Below are 18,424 nucleotides of genomic sequence, written 5' to 3'. Positions count from 1 at the left end.
GGAGGCTACACAGCTTAAAAACAAGTCCAACTTTTTTTTTTTCACAAAATGTTTAATGCTATGATTTATCCAATAAGATGAAATTTTTTTTTGGGGGGTGATATACAACAGCCACCCATTATCCAAAAATGTCTGAGCTGGTTCTCAAAATGGACTCAGCCCAAAAAACACACACATTTTTTTTTTTTTTAAATAACTTTTTTTTTTCCTCAAGAACAGGCATTACTGATTTTCAAAAATATACTTTTTAAATTAGATATGCAGCATGGCATATCCATCGTGGGGGTCATATTAGAGAACCCTTTCTGTCCTCACTAATATGACAAATAAGTGCGCTGGTAAAATGACATGTCTTACTAGTTTGTTTTTTTTTCACCCCATTACCAGTTCCACCGCGCGCGTGTCTGTGTGTGTCTGTGTGTGTGTGTGTGTGTCTGTGTGTGTGGGTGGGTGTGGGTGGGCACGTGCATACGTACGCCAGAGCCATGATGCTGAGAGGTCGTCCGGCGAGCGTCTCCAGTTTCTTCAGAGTGTTCATGTTGTCAGACGACAGGCCCATCCCACTGTCGCACTGCACGCCCTGCTCAACATGGATACACACACACACACACACACACACACACACACACACACACACACACACACACACACACACACACACACACACACACAAAATGCTATCATCACCATACATTTACAAAACGTTCAAAATGAGTACTCCTTGTATTATTTAAAGGAGACACAATTTTAAATCTATTTCCAACCCACCATACATCGGCCCAACAACTTTTATACCAACCAACTAGAGACCGCCTCACCTATCTCTCCATCCATCCATGCATCCATCCATCCATTATCCATCTTCCCAGAGACCTAACATCCATCCATATCTCTCTCTCTCTCTCTCTCTCTCTCTCTTCTCACTTATCTTCTCTTGCTCTCTCTCACTTTCATTCCCTCTCTTGCTCTTTCCATCCATCCATCCATCCATCCTGCTGACCTGGTGAGCATGATTGTCTTCGCCATCCATGGTGACTTCATCAAAGGTTTTGACGCTTGCCGGTCTGATCTTGATGTTCCTAACACACAGAAAGATTTCCGGGAAAGGCCATCTCAGTGTTAAGAGTTTGGAGAAGCCAAGTGGCAATAAAACTGCTGTAATTTAATGACTAAGCACAACAATGTGTTGAATCCTCGCCATCACAGCTGCCAAGGGGCTAAAACGATCTGAATAATTCAACTTCGGGTTTATCTGTCATCGCTGCTTTTCATCATGTCATCAGTAAAACATACTTTGGACATATGTCAATGCCCGAGCGTTTCAAGAAATATTACATGAAATCTAAATAAATCGACAAAGTGGCTGTATATAATTTGATCAGAATTTGTTTTCATTTGAATTAAATCAAAATGTGTTGAAAGAAATTAGATTTCATTTCATTTAATTTGATTAGATTAAAATGTTGGTCAAATAATATAATTTGCTTATTTATTTCAAAATTGACTTTCATTGAAAAATTGATTTACTTAAAACACTCAAGCTGTCAATGTAGGAAAATTTACTCATTTAATAAAACTGTCAACAAATTATGTAATTACATTTTCTAAAATGTGCTTTTAATTCAATTCACGTCAAATACTTGTCTAGCAGTCAAACTGGTCAAAAGATTGAAGTGATTTAATCACATTAGATTTAATTTTCAGTCATTAAATGAGATCAAACTCAAGAATGATTTGATATAATTTAAATTCAATTAGAATTTTGAAATTTGGCATAGGGTAATTTTATTTTAATTTTTTTCATTTTGTTGAAACCAAACTATAATAAAATAAAAATGTTAAAATATTTTTAAGTAGTTAAAACTTTTGTAAAGTTATGACTTCGATCGAATCATATTGTCAGCCCAAATTGCAGGGGGGGGGGGGGTTCCCCCATCTCTTTACCAGGCGCCGCCCGAGTCTCGCTGCGAAACGGGCCGGGTGGGCGTTTCTTCCGTCATCTTGCCGCCGTCGAGTTCGCCGACTTTGGCCAGCAGGTCGGTGTTGACGGGTATGTAGTGTTTCCCCCCCTAAATTGGTCACACAAACAAAACCATCTGGGTACAACTTTTCCAGGAGGTGCCCGGTGGGCAGATTCACGGACGATGCGCTGCGGATGTTCAAACATAAAAATGCACGCACGCCTTTTGGAGAGCAGCCAAAGAAAGCTTGGTCACGGCTAGTAAATCAAATAGGTCGTTGCCTGTGGAAGGACTTCCTGCACCACAACAATGGTGCCACTAATGAGAGCTTTTAGATGTGATATTCTTCCGCTTTTATGTTTAAGAGCACTGCGAAACCTCGTTTATCAGTGATCTAAACACAAAAGCTATCAGTAAACCTTCAAACAGCCACTACCTGAACACGCACAGGACAGCAACATAGACAGCAAATCATCAATTGAACATTATATTTAAGCACTAAAATATTCATCATATGGTCTCCTAGCATAACGCTAACACATAATGCAGGTTGCCATAGACGAGCTAATGGAAATAAGCAATGATGGTCAAGAATTTCTAAACCTTCAAACCATTTTGAACACATACCAAGCAGCAACACATACTAACGGAGCATACAGCAAAATATATTGACATCTATTCCCTTTGCCCTACAGAAACATTGATTACTGTGGCTTAATTGGGGACCTTCCCTGCCTCTTCTATTTCCGAATTCCACTGCATTTACATCCAGTAGGGCTCAATGCCCCCTAGCATTTTGCAGTCCAATGTGTTCCTACACCGATGGAGCGCAACTCCAATATGGACCTGCCTGTATTCAGTCAAAACCCAGAAAAAAAACATACTGGGTTTCACTGTATTTCCTTTCCGGTCAAAAATTTGTCACATTATTTCAAGTCACACTGATGGAATTCATCGGTTTTCCTCTGAGGCGCTAATAAAAGGCTGATGGTGTCACCGTCATCTGCGCCAAGTGTTTGTACGCGATGAGTGCAACTTCCCCTTGTCGGCTACTGTGAGCCGACCGCCCGCCTGCTGCTTCTCAAGCCTCAGGACAAGGACGGGCCACGCCCACTTCCTGCTGCTTTTGCAACTTGCTTTTTGTGACACAAAAATGGCTGACCGTGTCCTGTCATTACACATTTGACTGGGGATTTGTTTGGAATGCAAATTAAATAATATAAAAAAATAAATAAATTATTTAAAAAACAAATTAAGGAATGCAAAACTGAAACATTGAATAACAACTGAAATGTAAAGAAAATCAGAAATAGATAAAATAAAAATTACATAATTGTTTGATGGACCCCACCCCCCGCCCCCCTGAGCCTATCGCCATAAATTGATCATTTATCGGCGTAAATTGGGAATTATTTTTATTCTTAATGCCCAAAAGCTTGCAAAGGCTGCAATGTTTTTTTTTTTTTGTACCTGCTGCACGCTGGCTTGAAGAAGGTCTCCCAGCTGTTCAACCAGCTCGGTGAAGGTGGGCCGTTCCTGTGGTTCCCCTTGCCAGCACTCCAACATGGTCTTATAGCTACAATGCAAACACACACACACACACACACACACACACACACACACACACACGCGCGCGCGCTTTGTAAGAACATACATGAGGCTTGAGGTAATGAAACGCAGAACCTCTCAGTGCCAAAATATTTTGCATGTTCACGTGCACAAACGGCGGGTCGTGTCAGAAAGGCGCAACATCTGCTGCATTCAGCGCTGCGGAGTAACCAAGTCCAAATACTCTGAATCCCCTCTTGTTTGTTTTTGAAGTGCTTTGACGGCGTACGGGATGGTCTCGGGGCACGGGTGTGAGAAGCGCATAACTTTTGACGGCTCCGCCACGAGCTGTCAGCGGCGGGGGGGGGGGTGGGGGGCATGTGGGAAGACTCACTAAGTCCTTGCGTGAGGTTCGCTCCTTTCATTCAGGAATTTGGAGGAAAAAAGAACCCTGGTCCCAGAGCGGCCCCCGTTTTAAATGATCTTCAGAGCAAAACATTTGTGAGCGCAATCGTGGTCGTCGTACCCAGAGGAGGTCAAAGTGCTCACACATATGTTGTTCAGGGACAGCGGTTACTCCGGTGGACGGTTTATCATGTTATCAGGTTACAGGGTGCATGAAAGGGTTAAAAAAAAAGGCTCTGGTGCTCTACTCAATTTTCAACGGCAATTAGCTATAAGTGACACGGGCAATTATGTCATAATGTGATCAGGGTTTTGACACATTTCAGATTTTCGTAGTCATAAAGGCCCTCTGAGGGACAAAAATGAGTTTGATGCCCATCCGTTAGTCAGAGAATTGTTATTTTCGACGTCAGAGCCTTCGATGAATAGTTTCTTCCTTCGTTAATGCACCCTGTCTGACCTCCATTTCGCCGTTGTATCTGTTTTTGGGGGCTTAATCAAAGACTGGAAAGACTCCAGATTTCAACCACGGTTTACTTTTTCGTTCTGTTAGTTCCAACTTTGCTTACGACTCAAGTACCGATAACCGAAAGTAGAATCTTGGAGTGTTTCTATTTCGTGACTTTGCAGCACTGTCGTTCCCTTTTTGGTTTCATAATGAATTTGAAAACCAGATGTTGCAATATTTTTCCGCCTCGCCACCTGTGCTGCACTCCGCTTTTCAGGGGGATTTTATTCATTCACATCTTGACCAGGTGGGAGCCCTCATCACGGCGACGGGATGTCACCGCTCTAATGCGGACCATACAAAAGGGGAAGTTATCACTATTTGACCCACCGCACAATGTGAAACACATTTCCTGACCGGAATGTCATGTTGAACAAAAAAAGCTGCATGCAGCATGTGTGTCGGCATCCCATTTAATGTTTTCCCGCCGGAGTAAGCCGCTGCATTCCAAAGTTACTCGTCACGCATGCGCAGAGGCGGGATAGCAGTCGGCAAAAAAAGGTATGTAGCATTTGGCGTCGGGGTCGAGCTGCCGCGCCGTGTCCGCTGTCACTTTGGGGCGGCCACTTTGGCCGACCGTTGACTTGGTGTGTTGAGACCTTTTCATACTTAACGTGTTTAACTTTGCCCATTGGTGACCTCAAGCAAAAAAAAAAAAAAATCTCTGATCGCACCGTAAACTTCAAGATAATCTTGGAGAGAAATCTGATTATCAGTCTTTTGCTGATTTTGGTTGAAAAGGAGGGAATTTGCTGAAATTTGGCCCAATTGTCAGTGTGTGTCTAGTCCGCTTAAGCAAGCTGCAGTGATCAGTCGTATCGTAAGACACCACTTAAGAGTATCGACTGACAACGATTTGTCTTTTTTTTGGAAATAGGAACTGAACGTTTTTCTTTCATACGCTTGCAAAGTTGGCAGGTCAGCTGGATCGGTTTTCAAGAATAAGAACAGACTCGCAAGTTGTGCACGATCTACATTTGGCCATCACACATCGACTCTCACTACTGTTTGAAAACCGTTTGAGCCGTTTGATAACCAGCTTAAGATCCATGCACTAGTATAGTTTTTTTTTTTTTTTTTTGCACTAGTAGAAACTATCCATCCATCCATCCATTTTCCGATCCGCTTTATCGTCACAAGGGTCGCGGGGTGTACTGGAGCCTATCCCAGCTGTCTTCGAGCAGTAGGCGGGGGACGCCCTGAACCGGTTGCCAGTAAATCGCAGGGCACACAGAGACGAACAACCATCCGCGCTCACACTCACACCTAGGGACAATTTAGAGTGTTCAATCAGTTTGCCATGCATGTTTTTGGAATGTGGTGGGGGGAAACTGGAGGACCCGAAGAAAACCCACGCGGGCCCGGTGAGAACATGCAAACTCGACACAGGAGATGGAATCGAACCCGCTACCTCTGCACTATGAGGTTGACGCGCTAACCACTGGACCACCAGGCCGCCCTAGTAGAAAGCTAACAATAGCTAAAAACAAAACTAGTGCACTGTGAATCAATTCTTAAAAGGCTTTATGGAAAATATGCCATTCTACTAGTTAGTACACTAGTAGTACTAGTCGGGCGCAAATGTTTTGCTTCAATTGTAACGTGGTTGTGCAACTAGTATGCAGAAATATAATACAGTAGTCTAAAAAAAGAAAATATTTTGAGTGGGACGCAGTTGTTCCTCTAGTGCACCCTCCATCGTTGTACTACTGCGCCGAATTGTCGGATAAGTGAGGAGAAAGAGTGGCAACAGTATATGGAGCTTAAGCTTGAGTAGTAGCACGAATAGGGCTCACGAGTAAAGGACTGAGGTTTCCCCCACAACTAGTGCCTCTTTTTGGCCTACCAGTGCCCAATTAAACCTTCAGAGTTAACTAACAGGTCTGTGTCATGCACTAGTTGCCTCCTGTACCAATAGTAACACCAAAATGCCCAAATTCTATGAGGTCACTAGTAGTACCAGTGGCATGCAGATTTCGGAGGGGCCTAGTTTTGCCTCACTAGTAACATTGAGTTGTCCTATAAGTATACGAATGTTGCCCTACTAGTGAGGACAAAGAGTGCACTCCTATAAGTAAGGCTATGGAATAAATGCGGGGGGTTCATTTTCCGCTCCAGTTGAAGCGCCCGCGTAGTCCATCAATCTTGTTTTCCAAACAGATTGCTTCAACTTCTGTTTAATGGCTCTCTGGTATCAAAGCTTCAACACGTTTCTGGCCGCCTCACGTCAAGCGAGACTCCCAAAGTGAATCCAGTCGACTTTGCGGGGCCGAGACTTGGATTGAAAACGATGCCGAAAATCAAAAGCGGATGTGCGGATGCAGACTGGCTGGTGCCAGGAGTTTCTCCTCGCGCCTTCTCTCTTGATCTATGCGAGACCTGTCTCCGATAGGAAGATGAAACCCGCTGATAGCTTGATGAATGCCGTTCCAGTCCTTGAGGTTAATTCGGCCGCGTGTGTTTGGAAACGTTCTCTGTCAGTTTGAGCTCCCAACCTCTCGCAACGGGGAGTTTTACGCAGCAAAAATCCGAATTGGGGGCGGCACTGAATCATCCCGTCTGTGCTCTGCTAAACTGATGAATTACTGCGGTATGGCTTATTACGGTGCGGGGACAATAAAGTGAACCTCCATTTATTGCGAAGCATGTGTAACTGGTGAAAAGCCACCATACAGACAATTAGAGGCAACACCCACCTTGTGACCACCCTGGCAAGTGTAACCTGCGATTTAGAAATACCCTCTTTAAATAGTCCCGAAGGATGTTTTTATGGCATCTGCTCGGAATAGACCGATTGTTGGACCACCGATATTAAGCACTTTGATGAATATCGGCATCAGCATTCTTTAAAAAGAAAAAAAAAATGGCCGATAAGAGATACTTTGAAAAAAAATGTGTAAACTTCAGGGAACTGTTGATTTAAATTTTCAGTGATAAAATATGCTGCCGACCTCTCTGCGCCTTTTGGTTTTGTTTGGAATGAAAATAAATACGAGCGAAAGTTTCACATCTCAGTGATTTTTGAAATTTTGGAAAACTTTATTTCCTGTGGAAAACAACCGAGAGCCATTGCCTTGTTTTCATTGAGCTTTTGAAAAACGTCCCGATGACCCTGCAAGCTCCTTGAACTTGTTTGAATTTTAAAACAAAGGCGTAAATTGTCTGCGAGTTAAAAAAAATCAACAAACATTTTGAAAATCTGAAAAGTTGTTCCGTAAACATACACTCAAAGACATTTCAACAAAGTTAAGTCCTGTGTCGGTCATCTCAAGTACACCAAAACTGAGCAGTTTATTTATTTTTGGGTAGTGTAGGGTCTGTGAGTTAAGACGTCCAAATCTGTGCACTTTTTACTCGTGGGACCCCCGTGGTATGGTGAGACTGAGCCGAACACTCACATTTCAGAGGAAGAGTATTCAGGGGCTCTCATCCTGGTGCCTTCTTTCAGTCTGCAGCAAAACTCCTCGTCGATTTGAACACCGGGGTACGGCGACGCACCTAAACGAAGCGACGGGAAACACGCTTGTTACAAAATGACATCATGAAAAGACATTTCGTCCATCTCATAGTTTGACTGAATTGTCACTGCACTAGTACCCTGTCTTAATAACTAGTCCACTTGTCCTTCCATGACCGTTTGACATTTCTGCGTACTCGTGAAACAACAAGGGCACATTAGTGGACCGGCTACGTGTCACCAGTGAGGCAAAACTATGCACCAATTGACAACTGTGTGCTACTATCCATCCATCTTCTGAACCGCTTCATCCTCACTAGGGTCATGGGGCGTGCTGGAGTCTATCCCAGCAGTCTTCGGGCAGGAGGCGGGGGACGCCCTGAACCGGTTGCCAGCCACTCGCAGGGCACACAGAGACGAACAACCATCCGTGCTCACACTCGCACCTAGCGACAATTTAGAGCGTTCAATTAACCTGCCACGCATGTTTTTAGAAAGTGGGAGGAAACCGGAGTACCCGGAAAAAACCCACGCAGGCCTGGGGAGAACATGCAAACGCCACACAGGGAGGCCGGAGCTGGAATCGAACCTGGTACCTCTGCACTGTGAGGTCGACGCGCGAAGCACTGGACCACCAGGCCGCCCTTGTGTGCTACGAGTAGAGTATTATTATTGATCTTATAAAAATTCTATGAATTATTTCAGTATATCTGTGCATACTACTTCGATGAAGTGTCTTACTTTAACCACCCAAATTTGGAATACAATCAAAAAAGATTTGCTAGAATTAAAAGTGATCTGATGTGGTCACGGTACCTACCCAATGAGAAGATCTCCCACATGAGAACACCGAAGGACCACACATCGCTCTGAGTGGTGTAGATCTTGTCAAAAATGGCCTCGGGAGCCATCCACTTCAGGGGCAACCGGGCCTGGAAAAACGGAAAAATAAGATTCAGAATCATTCACTGCGTAGTTATTACATTGCATTTTTATGTATTTTTTTAAAAGTAATTGTAGAGTGACAGTGGTGATCCAAAGAGGAGCAAGACCAAGGTACCAAATGCACAACCCGCCACAGACTCACATCTCCTTTGCGCACATAGTCGGGGTCCTTGTAGATATCTCTGGCCAGCCCAAAGTCGCAAATCTTCACCACGTTATTCTCGGAGAGAAGGATATTTCGAGCGGCCAAATCCCGATGGATGCACTAAGTGTCACGCAAAAAGAAAGCAAGTTGTGATTGGAGGCAGCTTGACAACGGTGCGCTGCCTGCTGTAATTCAGATCAGCTTGAAAAGCAACACATGGTTAACCCGTCAGTGATTGTACAAAAGGACATGATGTCTTCCATATCCAGGCTAAAAATGGTCTCTACGAGATTATTTACAACAATGGCTGCATTTCTAAATCAGTCCCAGCCACTCAACTTGGAAGAATGAATGACTGCCTGACTACAATAAACAGGTGTTGAAAATACGATGGAGAAAAAAATTGTAAGTTTCATTTTAATCAATCAAACATGTGGATCAAAACCACATGACCTAAAATGGACAATCATTTTTCATTTGAAGTAATTAAGTTATAAGCCCTTGCGCAACACATGACATAAAAGCGATTTTGAATACCTTGCGAGAGGCCAGAAACTCCATGCCCTTTGCGACTTGGAAGCTGTAGCAAATCAAGTCTTCCAAGGTCAAAACTCGCTTGTATAAATCCTCCGATTCTGCAAAACAAGTTGTCGGAGAAGAAAGAAATTCAGTGAAAGACATTTTTAATTCTACAAGGAAGTCTCAGAGCCATGAGGGTGTGTGTGTGTGTGTGTGTGTGTGTGTGTGTGTGTGTGTGTGTGTGTGTGTCACACACACTACACCATCTAAACCAAGAGCATTTTGTGTCAGAAAGTAGACTCAAGTTTAGACTAGTTAAAAGCAGGTCTAAGTTGTGGCGCAGGTGGTGTAAAGAGCTATATCTATCTATCTATCTATCTATCTATCTATCTATCTATCTATCTATCTATCTATCTATCTATCTATCTATCTATCTATCTATCTATCTATCTATCTATCTATCTATCTATCTATCTATCTATCTATCTATCTATCTATCTATCTATCTATCTATCTATCTATCTATCTATCTATCTATCTATCTATCTATCTATCTATCTATCTATCTATCTATCTATCTTTATCTGTGCACGCACGCACGCACGCACGCACGCACACACACACACACACACACACACACGCACGCACGCACACACACACACACACACACACACACACACACACACACACACACACAAATAGCACTTTCAAACACGTACACTGTCTGAAATAATCTTGCGAAAACACCCTCATTCTCCCGATACCCCTTCTATCATGTTGAAGCCAAAAGGTAAGCAAAGCTGCACTGAATTTTATAAGATGCCCAGGTTAGGCATAACTGTTACATAAAGTTAAATACAAGTAACTGTTCATGTTTGTTGTTTTTATCAACTCGGACGCTAAGGGGAATCGATAAGCGGAATCATCAGGCAAGCAATCAAAGCGAAATTTCAATTCCCATCCATAGTGTCCATGAGCCACATACACACAGTCGAGTGTATGAAATTTTGCCTTCATGTGTAAGTGGAGGGCGGGGGGCCCTCTTAAGTCACTGTATGTCTCCTTTAGGACATCATTTATTTGAGGGAAGAATAAATCACAATGGGTCAGGTGAAATGAGCGCTCGGGGTTGGAGGGTGCAGGTCGGCGGTCCGGAGAGGCACTCAAAAGAAGCCCCACCTGAGTAAACAACTAATCAAACCAAAATAACACCTCCGGAACAACACGTCTGACGTAGGGGGCCGAGAGAGAAAGAGAGAGGGTCAGCGTAGGAAACAGAACCGCCTCCAGACCCAGTGGGGTGACGGCGGCCGCCTGCTGGACTGATTGTACCGCCGAACAGGAGGAGGAAACTTCCCATCGGACAGAGACTGCAAAACAATCTGAGGGTGGGGGGGTTTGTGCCTCGGTGGGAGGGGCGGAACAGCGGCGTGGGAGGAAGGAACAGTTAGGGGTCAGAGGGGCTGTGCAGAAGGGGCAAACAGAACTGCTACAGACGTGTTTTGCTAGCCGAAGTTAGCTGGAACAAGTTTTGCTCTGATCAACCAATCAGAGGGTATAAAAACACAGACATCATGGAGGGCCAGACCTCTGGCCCCGTGAGCACAAATTTGAAGTTCGACCAAAATTGTGTCTTTTTTCCTGTGGTTGAATGAAACCTCAACATCGCACTCCTTCACAGTTGGTTAAGGGACAACAGGCACAGAGTGAGATATGGCAACATTTTGTCAGGGCAAGCCAAAAGATACTATCAATTAAATTGAGACTGCAACACCGCACAGACCACAGGAAGGAACTGGCAGCTCAGTGCTCCTTATAGTATTAAGCAGCAGCAGGAAGGTGGAGGTGGGGGTGGTGGCTACATGGGAGGAGCAAACAGAAACGGAAGAGCGGACGGCTGAATGGGCCGCAAGGAATGCAGAGCTTTTACCTTCTTCCTCTTCCTCTGAGTCGCAGTAGCTCTTATCTTCGATGAAACCGGAACTGGCCGAGCTTCCCGTGCTGGCCACGCTCTCCAGGCGGCGTTTCATCAACTCGCTCAGTTCGCACGCCGTACCCGACATGACCTTGCCGTCCTGGCCCTGAACGCAAAAGGCACGCCGTGCTGAAGGGTGACGTGGCCGCCCAAGCGCCGAAAAAGTCTAAATGAACAAAGCTACAAACTCACCTTGTAAACCACAAAGTCGTCTCGCTTGCCTCTTAAGTAGTTGGATAAATTGCCGTATTTGCAGAACTCCACAATCATCATCAAGGGCCCTGTTTGGACAAGATATATCATGAACCAGCCATCCAACATCTATGCTAATATCCCTTAGCCTGTCTACGGCTTTTCCCATTATATGTTAGCAATGAGCTAGCTGACTTTTCAAAGATCTTGAAATCATGGTTTGTTTGAACATCCATTCCTCTATCGCTGATTGCCATTAGGAGCTGAAACCTATCCAACTGGTTAATTGGGCCCCTATTCTGCATTTTCACTTGGGGGTGTACTCACTTTTGTTGCCAGCGGTTTAGACATTAATGGCTGTGAGTAATTTTGAGAGGATATCGTAAATTTGGCCGTTTGAAGTGGCCAACACGGGGTATTAGAGTGGCGACTGAAGCTCACCTCCAGGCTTGGTGCAAGCGCCCAGCAGGTTGACCACGTTGAGGTGGTGGCCGATGTGAATCAGGATCTTGAGCTCCGACATCAGGGCTTTGCGCTCGTTAGATGTGGCGCCGCCTGTGAGGAAAGGCACGCCCAGCAGGGTGAGCGTATCGCAAAACAATTCTCTTGTGCTCAATCCAATAATATTTGCGTTCCATAGTGCATGCTTTCAAGTCGTAATATGGAACAGATCGAAAAGACCTCATCATTCTGTTATTAGCTGCAAGTTCAGAGTAAAAAATGTGAATCAGTCAGATCTATTATGAAAAGAGCAGATGGGCATTCGTTCCATATATTTTATGCATTTCAAAAACGATGCACGAGTGTACTCTTTGTCCACACCTAGTAAGACAGTTCAGCACAGTAATGTTTTCCCACTGCAGCAGCAGTGCCCCATTTGGCCGACTACTATGCAATTAAATCTTTGCAGTAAATGACTGCGCTGCATTTCTCAAGCCAGCTGTTCTTGCCGACGAAGGCATACCACTCGTACAACTGGCGACAATCTAATCCAATACAAGACATCTTTATTGATAATAATTTTTTCCACAACAGCCATAACAAAGCTCTTTTGTGAACAGTTAACATAAAATCACAAACTATTACCCAACACATAAATCATGGACAGACATACAATTGGAAAAACTCTTCCTGCATACACCTTGTTGTTCGAAGCCGTTTTTGATGAAAGAGGAGAGAATCAACGTCTCCTTTGACCAGTGGATCAGAGACGTCATGCTCAAAACGTGCACGACGTCCCACACGTCGGCTACAAGTTAAATGTGAAAGTAAACAGGAAGCTGTCGCATCCACTGACGTTAAAAGAAATCGGTTCACTTCTCCTGTCAATTTGAGATCCGCTTCAATTCCAAGCAGCGACTCTCGGTTTCAAATCCGCATCTGTGTTCAACAGTTCGCAACGGGCGCCTCACTAAAATTTTTTTAGCTTTAGTTTTATTTGTTTATTTATTTTTGGGGAACAATAATAACCTTGCTCACGACTGGCGCGTGCCCACTAGTTAGGCCTCGGTACTAGTCCACCAATGTAGTTTACTACTATGATTGAATTGTGTACTCGAAGGCCAAAAGTGACACCAAAAAAAACCTGACTTATCCGTCAGTTGTTTCGACAAGTGTAGTGAATTGTCTTACTAGTGAGGACGAAGAGCACACTAGTGCTATACATGGACCTTAAGCTAGTGGATACGAAGGATAACTACTCAAACATCTTTCAGAATGTTCCAGATGTATAGTAGTGAAGTCATCATGGGCAAATAGGACAGCTGATTTAAAACACACGATGTTATCGTTGACGGAACACCGGCTAAGTTTGGAATTTAATATGGTACGTTCATTAAACATAATGTGAAAAGGCGGATAAGCTTGATTTAGCGAGGATTTCGACCTTGTGGAGTTTTATGTTGCTTGGCCCTCTCAGAAATTTATGAGCCGCCAAAGTCTCCGCTCGTACACGAAACCAAATCAATCTGCCTGGTTTTCATTAAAGTTGACCTACGAGTCGGATAAAAAGCCGGCGCGAGCCGCCCTTATTTGGCATCGTGATTAATTTGACAACAGCCACTACATTTGACACGCGTTCCCCATGTATTCATTTCTCTTATCTGCGCTGATGTGTTATGTGCTCCTCTCACAATAATGAGGATTAATGGGGGCGGATAGTTTCCAAATGGTGCGTATACATTTGAAATTTGACATCATTTTATAGACTAATAACAGAAAATTCTCTCTCGTATAATGTCAAATTTCAACAAGATGTGCAGCGATCATACATGAGTAATTATTTTTATGTCTTTGTGGTTGGGTTCCGTCCCAATGTAGGCTGAATAAGGGCTTCTCAAACTTATTGGGGACCCAGCAACCGATCACAGGTGAAATAGTTTCCCACGGAACCTCTCATAAACTTTAACGCCAATTAAATCAAACTACGTGTACCCTTAAATTACATGAAAGTTGTTTATTTTAGAGAAAAAAAAGAAACTGTTACAATAAATCATGAATAAACAAATACAAGAATTTAAAAATAATTCTTAAGCTAATGTAATAAGGAGTCATTGGTTCATCTCGTATTTACTGGTGTGTCAGTCTAGATCCACGAATGCACATTTTCAAATGATTGGACATAATAATTGATTGCAAATCATTTTTTCGGACCCCCAAGCTCCAGCCGGCTGATGCCAGTTTGAGAACCTTTGCCTTAAATATCCTCATGGATGGAGGTCTTTGCTTATACTTGTAACCGCCTCTTGGCTTTATACTTAAAATTCCGTGTCCGTCACCTGCGGCCGAAATCCATCCCGAGTGATGGATTTGATCATCCGCTTCCCATAACGGTCCACCGTGTGAGGTTAATGCAAGCCAGTTCATGTCGGTGTTACCCCTAAATTGAACCTGAGGGGCCATCGGGGGCTTACGTGTTGTATGAGCAAGAATTCCTGCGGACAGTTTTATTTGCCCTGCCCTACGTGACCTCATATTAAGACAAATGAACGAAAATGTCCGAACCTTTCAGCATCTTGACTGCAACAGTCTTGCAGGTGGAGAGTTTGTCAATCCCAAAGGCAGAGGCCTCCACCACTTTTCCAAACGCTCCGTGGCCTAGAGTTTTGCCTGGCAAAGCGAGAAGGGTTAGCGGTTAATGTTGGATGACATCAAGGGTAAGATGTGAAAAAAAAAATGGGCCTAGGTGTACCCGCGTATGTTTGCACAGTGCCCACCTAATCTGAGGCGATCGCGGGGAAACTCCCATTTGCTGCTGTCGTACTGGAGGAGATCGTTCTGCTCGTCCAGAGGACACTCGTCGGGGTCAATGATGATAGACGGCCCCATTTTGTAGTGCGCGGGCTGTTGCTAGGTGGGGAAGGATGTACAACCATGTTAAGTTCTGGTCGGAAAGCGAGCGCAAACAAGAATGTTTCACAACCTTTGTTGATAGCGTGGTCACAATCGCAATCAAATTATTTTCAGGAGCACTTAGACCAGGGATGGGGCTAATTAAATGCTGGAAGGGGCCACAATTTTTCATCAATTCTACTCGGTTGGGCCACATAGGACCATGCATTTCCTAATTAGATGTACAACAAAAATAGCATCTTAAATATGGACCAAATATGTGAATCCATGCAAAATACATGCTCTTAATATGTTAAAGTTTTCGGCGAATGACCTGGCCCAACCGTCCACTCCCCCCCAGTTCAAAGGGCTCTTACATTAAAATTACCAATGAAAGATGGCACAAAACTGTTGAACAGGAAACCAACATTAGGTGGAAGAGGTCATTTTGTCTATCTTTCCACAAAAATCCTGTCACTCAAAATTTTAATATTATTGAAGTTTTTCCTGTAGTTTGTCTTGCATAACATTCCAAATTTGCAAGTATTAGACTTCCTTACTGCCATCTTGTGGCGAAAGGTTTTATTAAATCAAATCTTAAACTAAAGTCTACACTTGCATATTCACAGTTCAGCACCAAAAGATAAAAAAAACAAAACAAAAAAAAAAACAGTGGCCTAGAGTTTTGCCTGGCAAAGCGAGAAGGGTTAGCGGTTAATGTTGGATGACATCAAGGGTAAGATGTGAAAAAAAAAATGGGCCTAGGTGTACCCGCGTATGTTTGCACAGTGCCCACCTAATCTGAGGCGATCGCGGGGAAACTCCCATTTGCTGCTGTCGTACTGGAGGAGATCGTTCTGCTCGTCCAGAGGACACTCGTCGGGGTCAATGATGATAGACGGCCCCATTTTGTAGTGCGCGGGCTGTTGCTAGGTGGGGAAGGATGTACAATACATGCTCTTAATATGTTAAAGTTTTCGAATACATTTCTCAATGCATGTATGAAAGATCCACTAGCCTAACCAAACAACAGTGTTTGAAGCAAACAACAAAAGAAACTTAAACTAAAGTCTACACTTGCATATTCACAGTTCAGCACCAAAAGATAAAAAAAACAAAACAAAAAAAAAAACATTTATTTTTGGGGAAAATTAATGAGCCATTGAGAGTTAGGTCGTAGGCCGCATGTCCGACTGAACTATAATGCTTCCCTATTTTAATGGTGGTCATTATTATGGTACTGCGAGTGCTCAGAAAGCCACGATGAGAAAAATCACACCACCAAACGTACATTTTACAGAGCGTTCTTTGCAGGAAAAATTCTCTGCAGCGTCTTACCTTTCTCAGCTTGCGAATGAAGAGGATGAGCATGAGCCAGAGGAAGGTGGCGGCGGCTCCAGTGCACACTAGAATTATAACCTCCACGTTTGGCTTCCCTTCTTCCCCTGTAGAGAGAGTGAAACAACAACTCAGCCACAGACAACTTGAATGGGCTCACTTTATATTTGTCATTTCGGAAAAGGTTCATGATGATTCATCTGTGCAACAGTGGGTCAACATACCAGCAAAGGTTGAGTGCCAGATGATAGTATTTATCATCTTTTGCATTAAACCTTTTTTTTCCACAACCCTGTTTATTTCTTGTCTTTCAGTCAACCTCACGGATACTGACTGTGATCCAACCTATCAAAGTGAAGACGATGACTGTATCCACTCGTGCAAAAATGTCATTAATTCTCATCAACATCAATTGAACTATTCTTGATCTGAGTAAAACCACACTTTCTGTAAAACCAGGATCCAGACGGTGTAATCATTATCATATAAATCACTAGGATGTTACCCTCCCGGACTTTATTTGAGCCATAAATCTTGAAATCACTTTCCTGCAATATGAAAAATGGAGCTAACCCACTCTTGTCAGTAGCTGAACTCGTCAGTGCGATTGTGTGTTTAAAAAACAGTCAAACAAAAGCTTCAAACGCATGACACTTGGCAATTAAAGCCGCACATCAGATACTGTAAACATCATGCGGATATTTGTGAAACTAGCTGAAGGCCGCCTTCTTCTCATTCTTCTTCCAAAAAAACAATCACAAGTGTCCTTGCAAGCCGCTGAGCTGTCAAATTCTCTGTGCCGTCATTAGTGGATCTCTAAACAATTTCCACAGGTCACGTCCTGATTGTAACAACCCTCAGCCACAGCCTTGATCAGAAATCTCAAGAGAATTCACGTCGTCATAGTGCTTGGAAGTAACCAAGTACAAATATGACCACACAGTTTAATTGATTGATTAGTTGAGAGGTATATATGTATCTTTTTACTTTTATTCCACTACCATTCATATAAACACACTGCACATTCTGCTCACTTGACCCCTTTTGGCTCGATGCTAATGCTAATGCTTGATGTTGTATTGTCTCTTGCCAGCCTAAAGTTTTCCATCTCATCTGAAAAACACACAAGCAGGTATTGTTTCCGTTGCTTAATATATCTAAACATTTTTTGGTTTGTAGGTTCACCACAGTAGCGAAGCATCGGGGGACATATTTTGATAGCATAAAAGCTCATTGCTAGCTTTTTTTCTACTTCTCAGTATTAGCATGTTACTATAAATGAAGGCTAGATTTAAATCAGTCTTTCATGTTCACTGTGGCTTTTTTTTAATGAATCGAAAAAGAACTTTGTAATCTTAATCTTTAATTTTGTGGTTTTGATTTAATTTATCCTACTTTTATATTGGGATTTATCTTGATTTTCATCTTTAATTTGATCTTGTTTTGAAATTATTTGTCCATGTAAATTAGTTTGGATATTTGTTGGGTATGAATTGTGCTGTACAAAGAAAATTGTCTCTTAAAATAAGTAAAAGAGGAAAAATATTTTGTATAGAGATGGTTTTTGGTTTTGCTAAGTTATCAAAACAGGATATAGTAGACAGTAAACCTTTTTTTACATTTGTACTGAAAACAATTCAGAGTGAAATAGTTTTTACTTGGACTTATGTTCTGTAAAGGAGTTACTTTACATTACTTCTACTCTTACCAGAGTTTTGTTTTACCAAAGTGTCCGTACTTGTACTGAGGTACAGCATTTGAGTACTTTTGCTACTTTTACCTTATGTCAAGGGATACTCTTGAAACTGAAATGGGAGAGGAGCTGTGTTGCGGGTGTGCTGACCAAACATCGAGGGTGGCGTTTTGATCTCAGTGACTGCACAAAATCTTACCGAGCACAGTGACCAAAGCGCTGGTCTTGACGACACCCTCACTGTTCCTGGCCACGCACTCGTAGAGACCCTCGTCGTCCTTCTTCACCCTCTCGATGATCAGTGCGCCGTCCTTCCTCAGGGTGATTCCTGCAAGCGGGCGGGAAATGTGGGTTTTAACAGAACTGCTGATTGAAATAAAAGATGCTGAGCCCTATTCATCAGGTGCT

General features: G+C 43.1%; 1 protein-coding gene across 2 annotated transcripts in view; it reads right to left on the bottom strand.

Moving 5' to 3' along the window:
* The window catches only part of kdrl (kinase insert domain receptor like), a 47,169-nt gene that overhangs the window by 974 nt on the left and 27,771 nt on the right, over positions 1–18,424 (bottom strand). For both annotated transcript variants that reach the window (XM_019871284.1, XM_019871283.1), the window contains exons 15-29: positions 18,216–18,344; positions 16,324–16,430; positions 15,782–15,914; positions 14,659–14,763; positions 12,097–12,210; positions 11,656–11,744; positions 11,419–11,569; positions 9,507–9,604; positions 8,967–9,089; positions 8,700–8,811; positions 7,821–7,920; positions 3,432–3,537; positions 1,945–2,069; positions 1,001–1,079; positions 477–580 (exon numbers count right to left, since the gene is read on the bottom strand). In XM_019871284.1, the coding sequence (XP_019726843.1) occupies positions 477–580; positions 1,001–1,079; positions 1,945–2,069; positions 3,432–3,537; positions 7,821–7,920; positions 8,700–8,811; positions 8,967–9,089; positions 9,507–9,604; positions 11,419–11,569; positions 11,656–11,744; positions 12,097–12,210; positions 14,659–14,763; positions 15,782–15,914; positions 16,324–16,430; positions 18,216–18,344 (1,675 nt within the window). The remainder of the gene's footprint in view (positions 1–476; positions 581–1,000; positions 1,080–1,944; positions 2,070–3,431; positions 3,538–7,820; positions 7,921–8,699; positions 8,812–8,966; positions 9,090–9,506; positions 9,605–11,418; positions 11,570–11,655; positions 11,745–12,096; positions 12,211–14,658; positions 14,764–15,781; positions 15,915–16,323; positions 16,431–18,215; positions 18,345–18,424) is intronic.

This window comes from Hippocampus comes, unplaced genomic scaffold (assembly GCF_001891065.2).
Source record: "Hippocampus comes isolate QL1 unplaced genomic scaffold, H_comes_QL1_v1.1 scaffold83, whole genome shotgun sequence".
NCBI lineage: Eukaryota > Metazoa > Chordata > Actinopteri > Syngnathiformes > Syngnathidae > Hippocampus > Hippocampus comes.
Note: the sequence above shows the minus strand (reverse complement) of the source record. Positions and strands in the feature narration are given on the sequence as shown.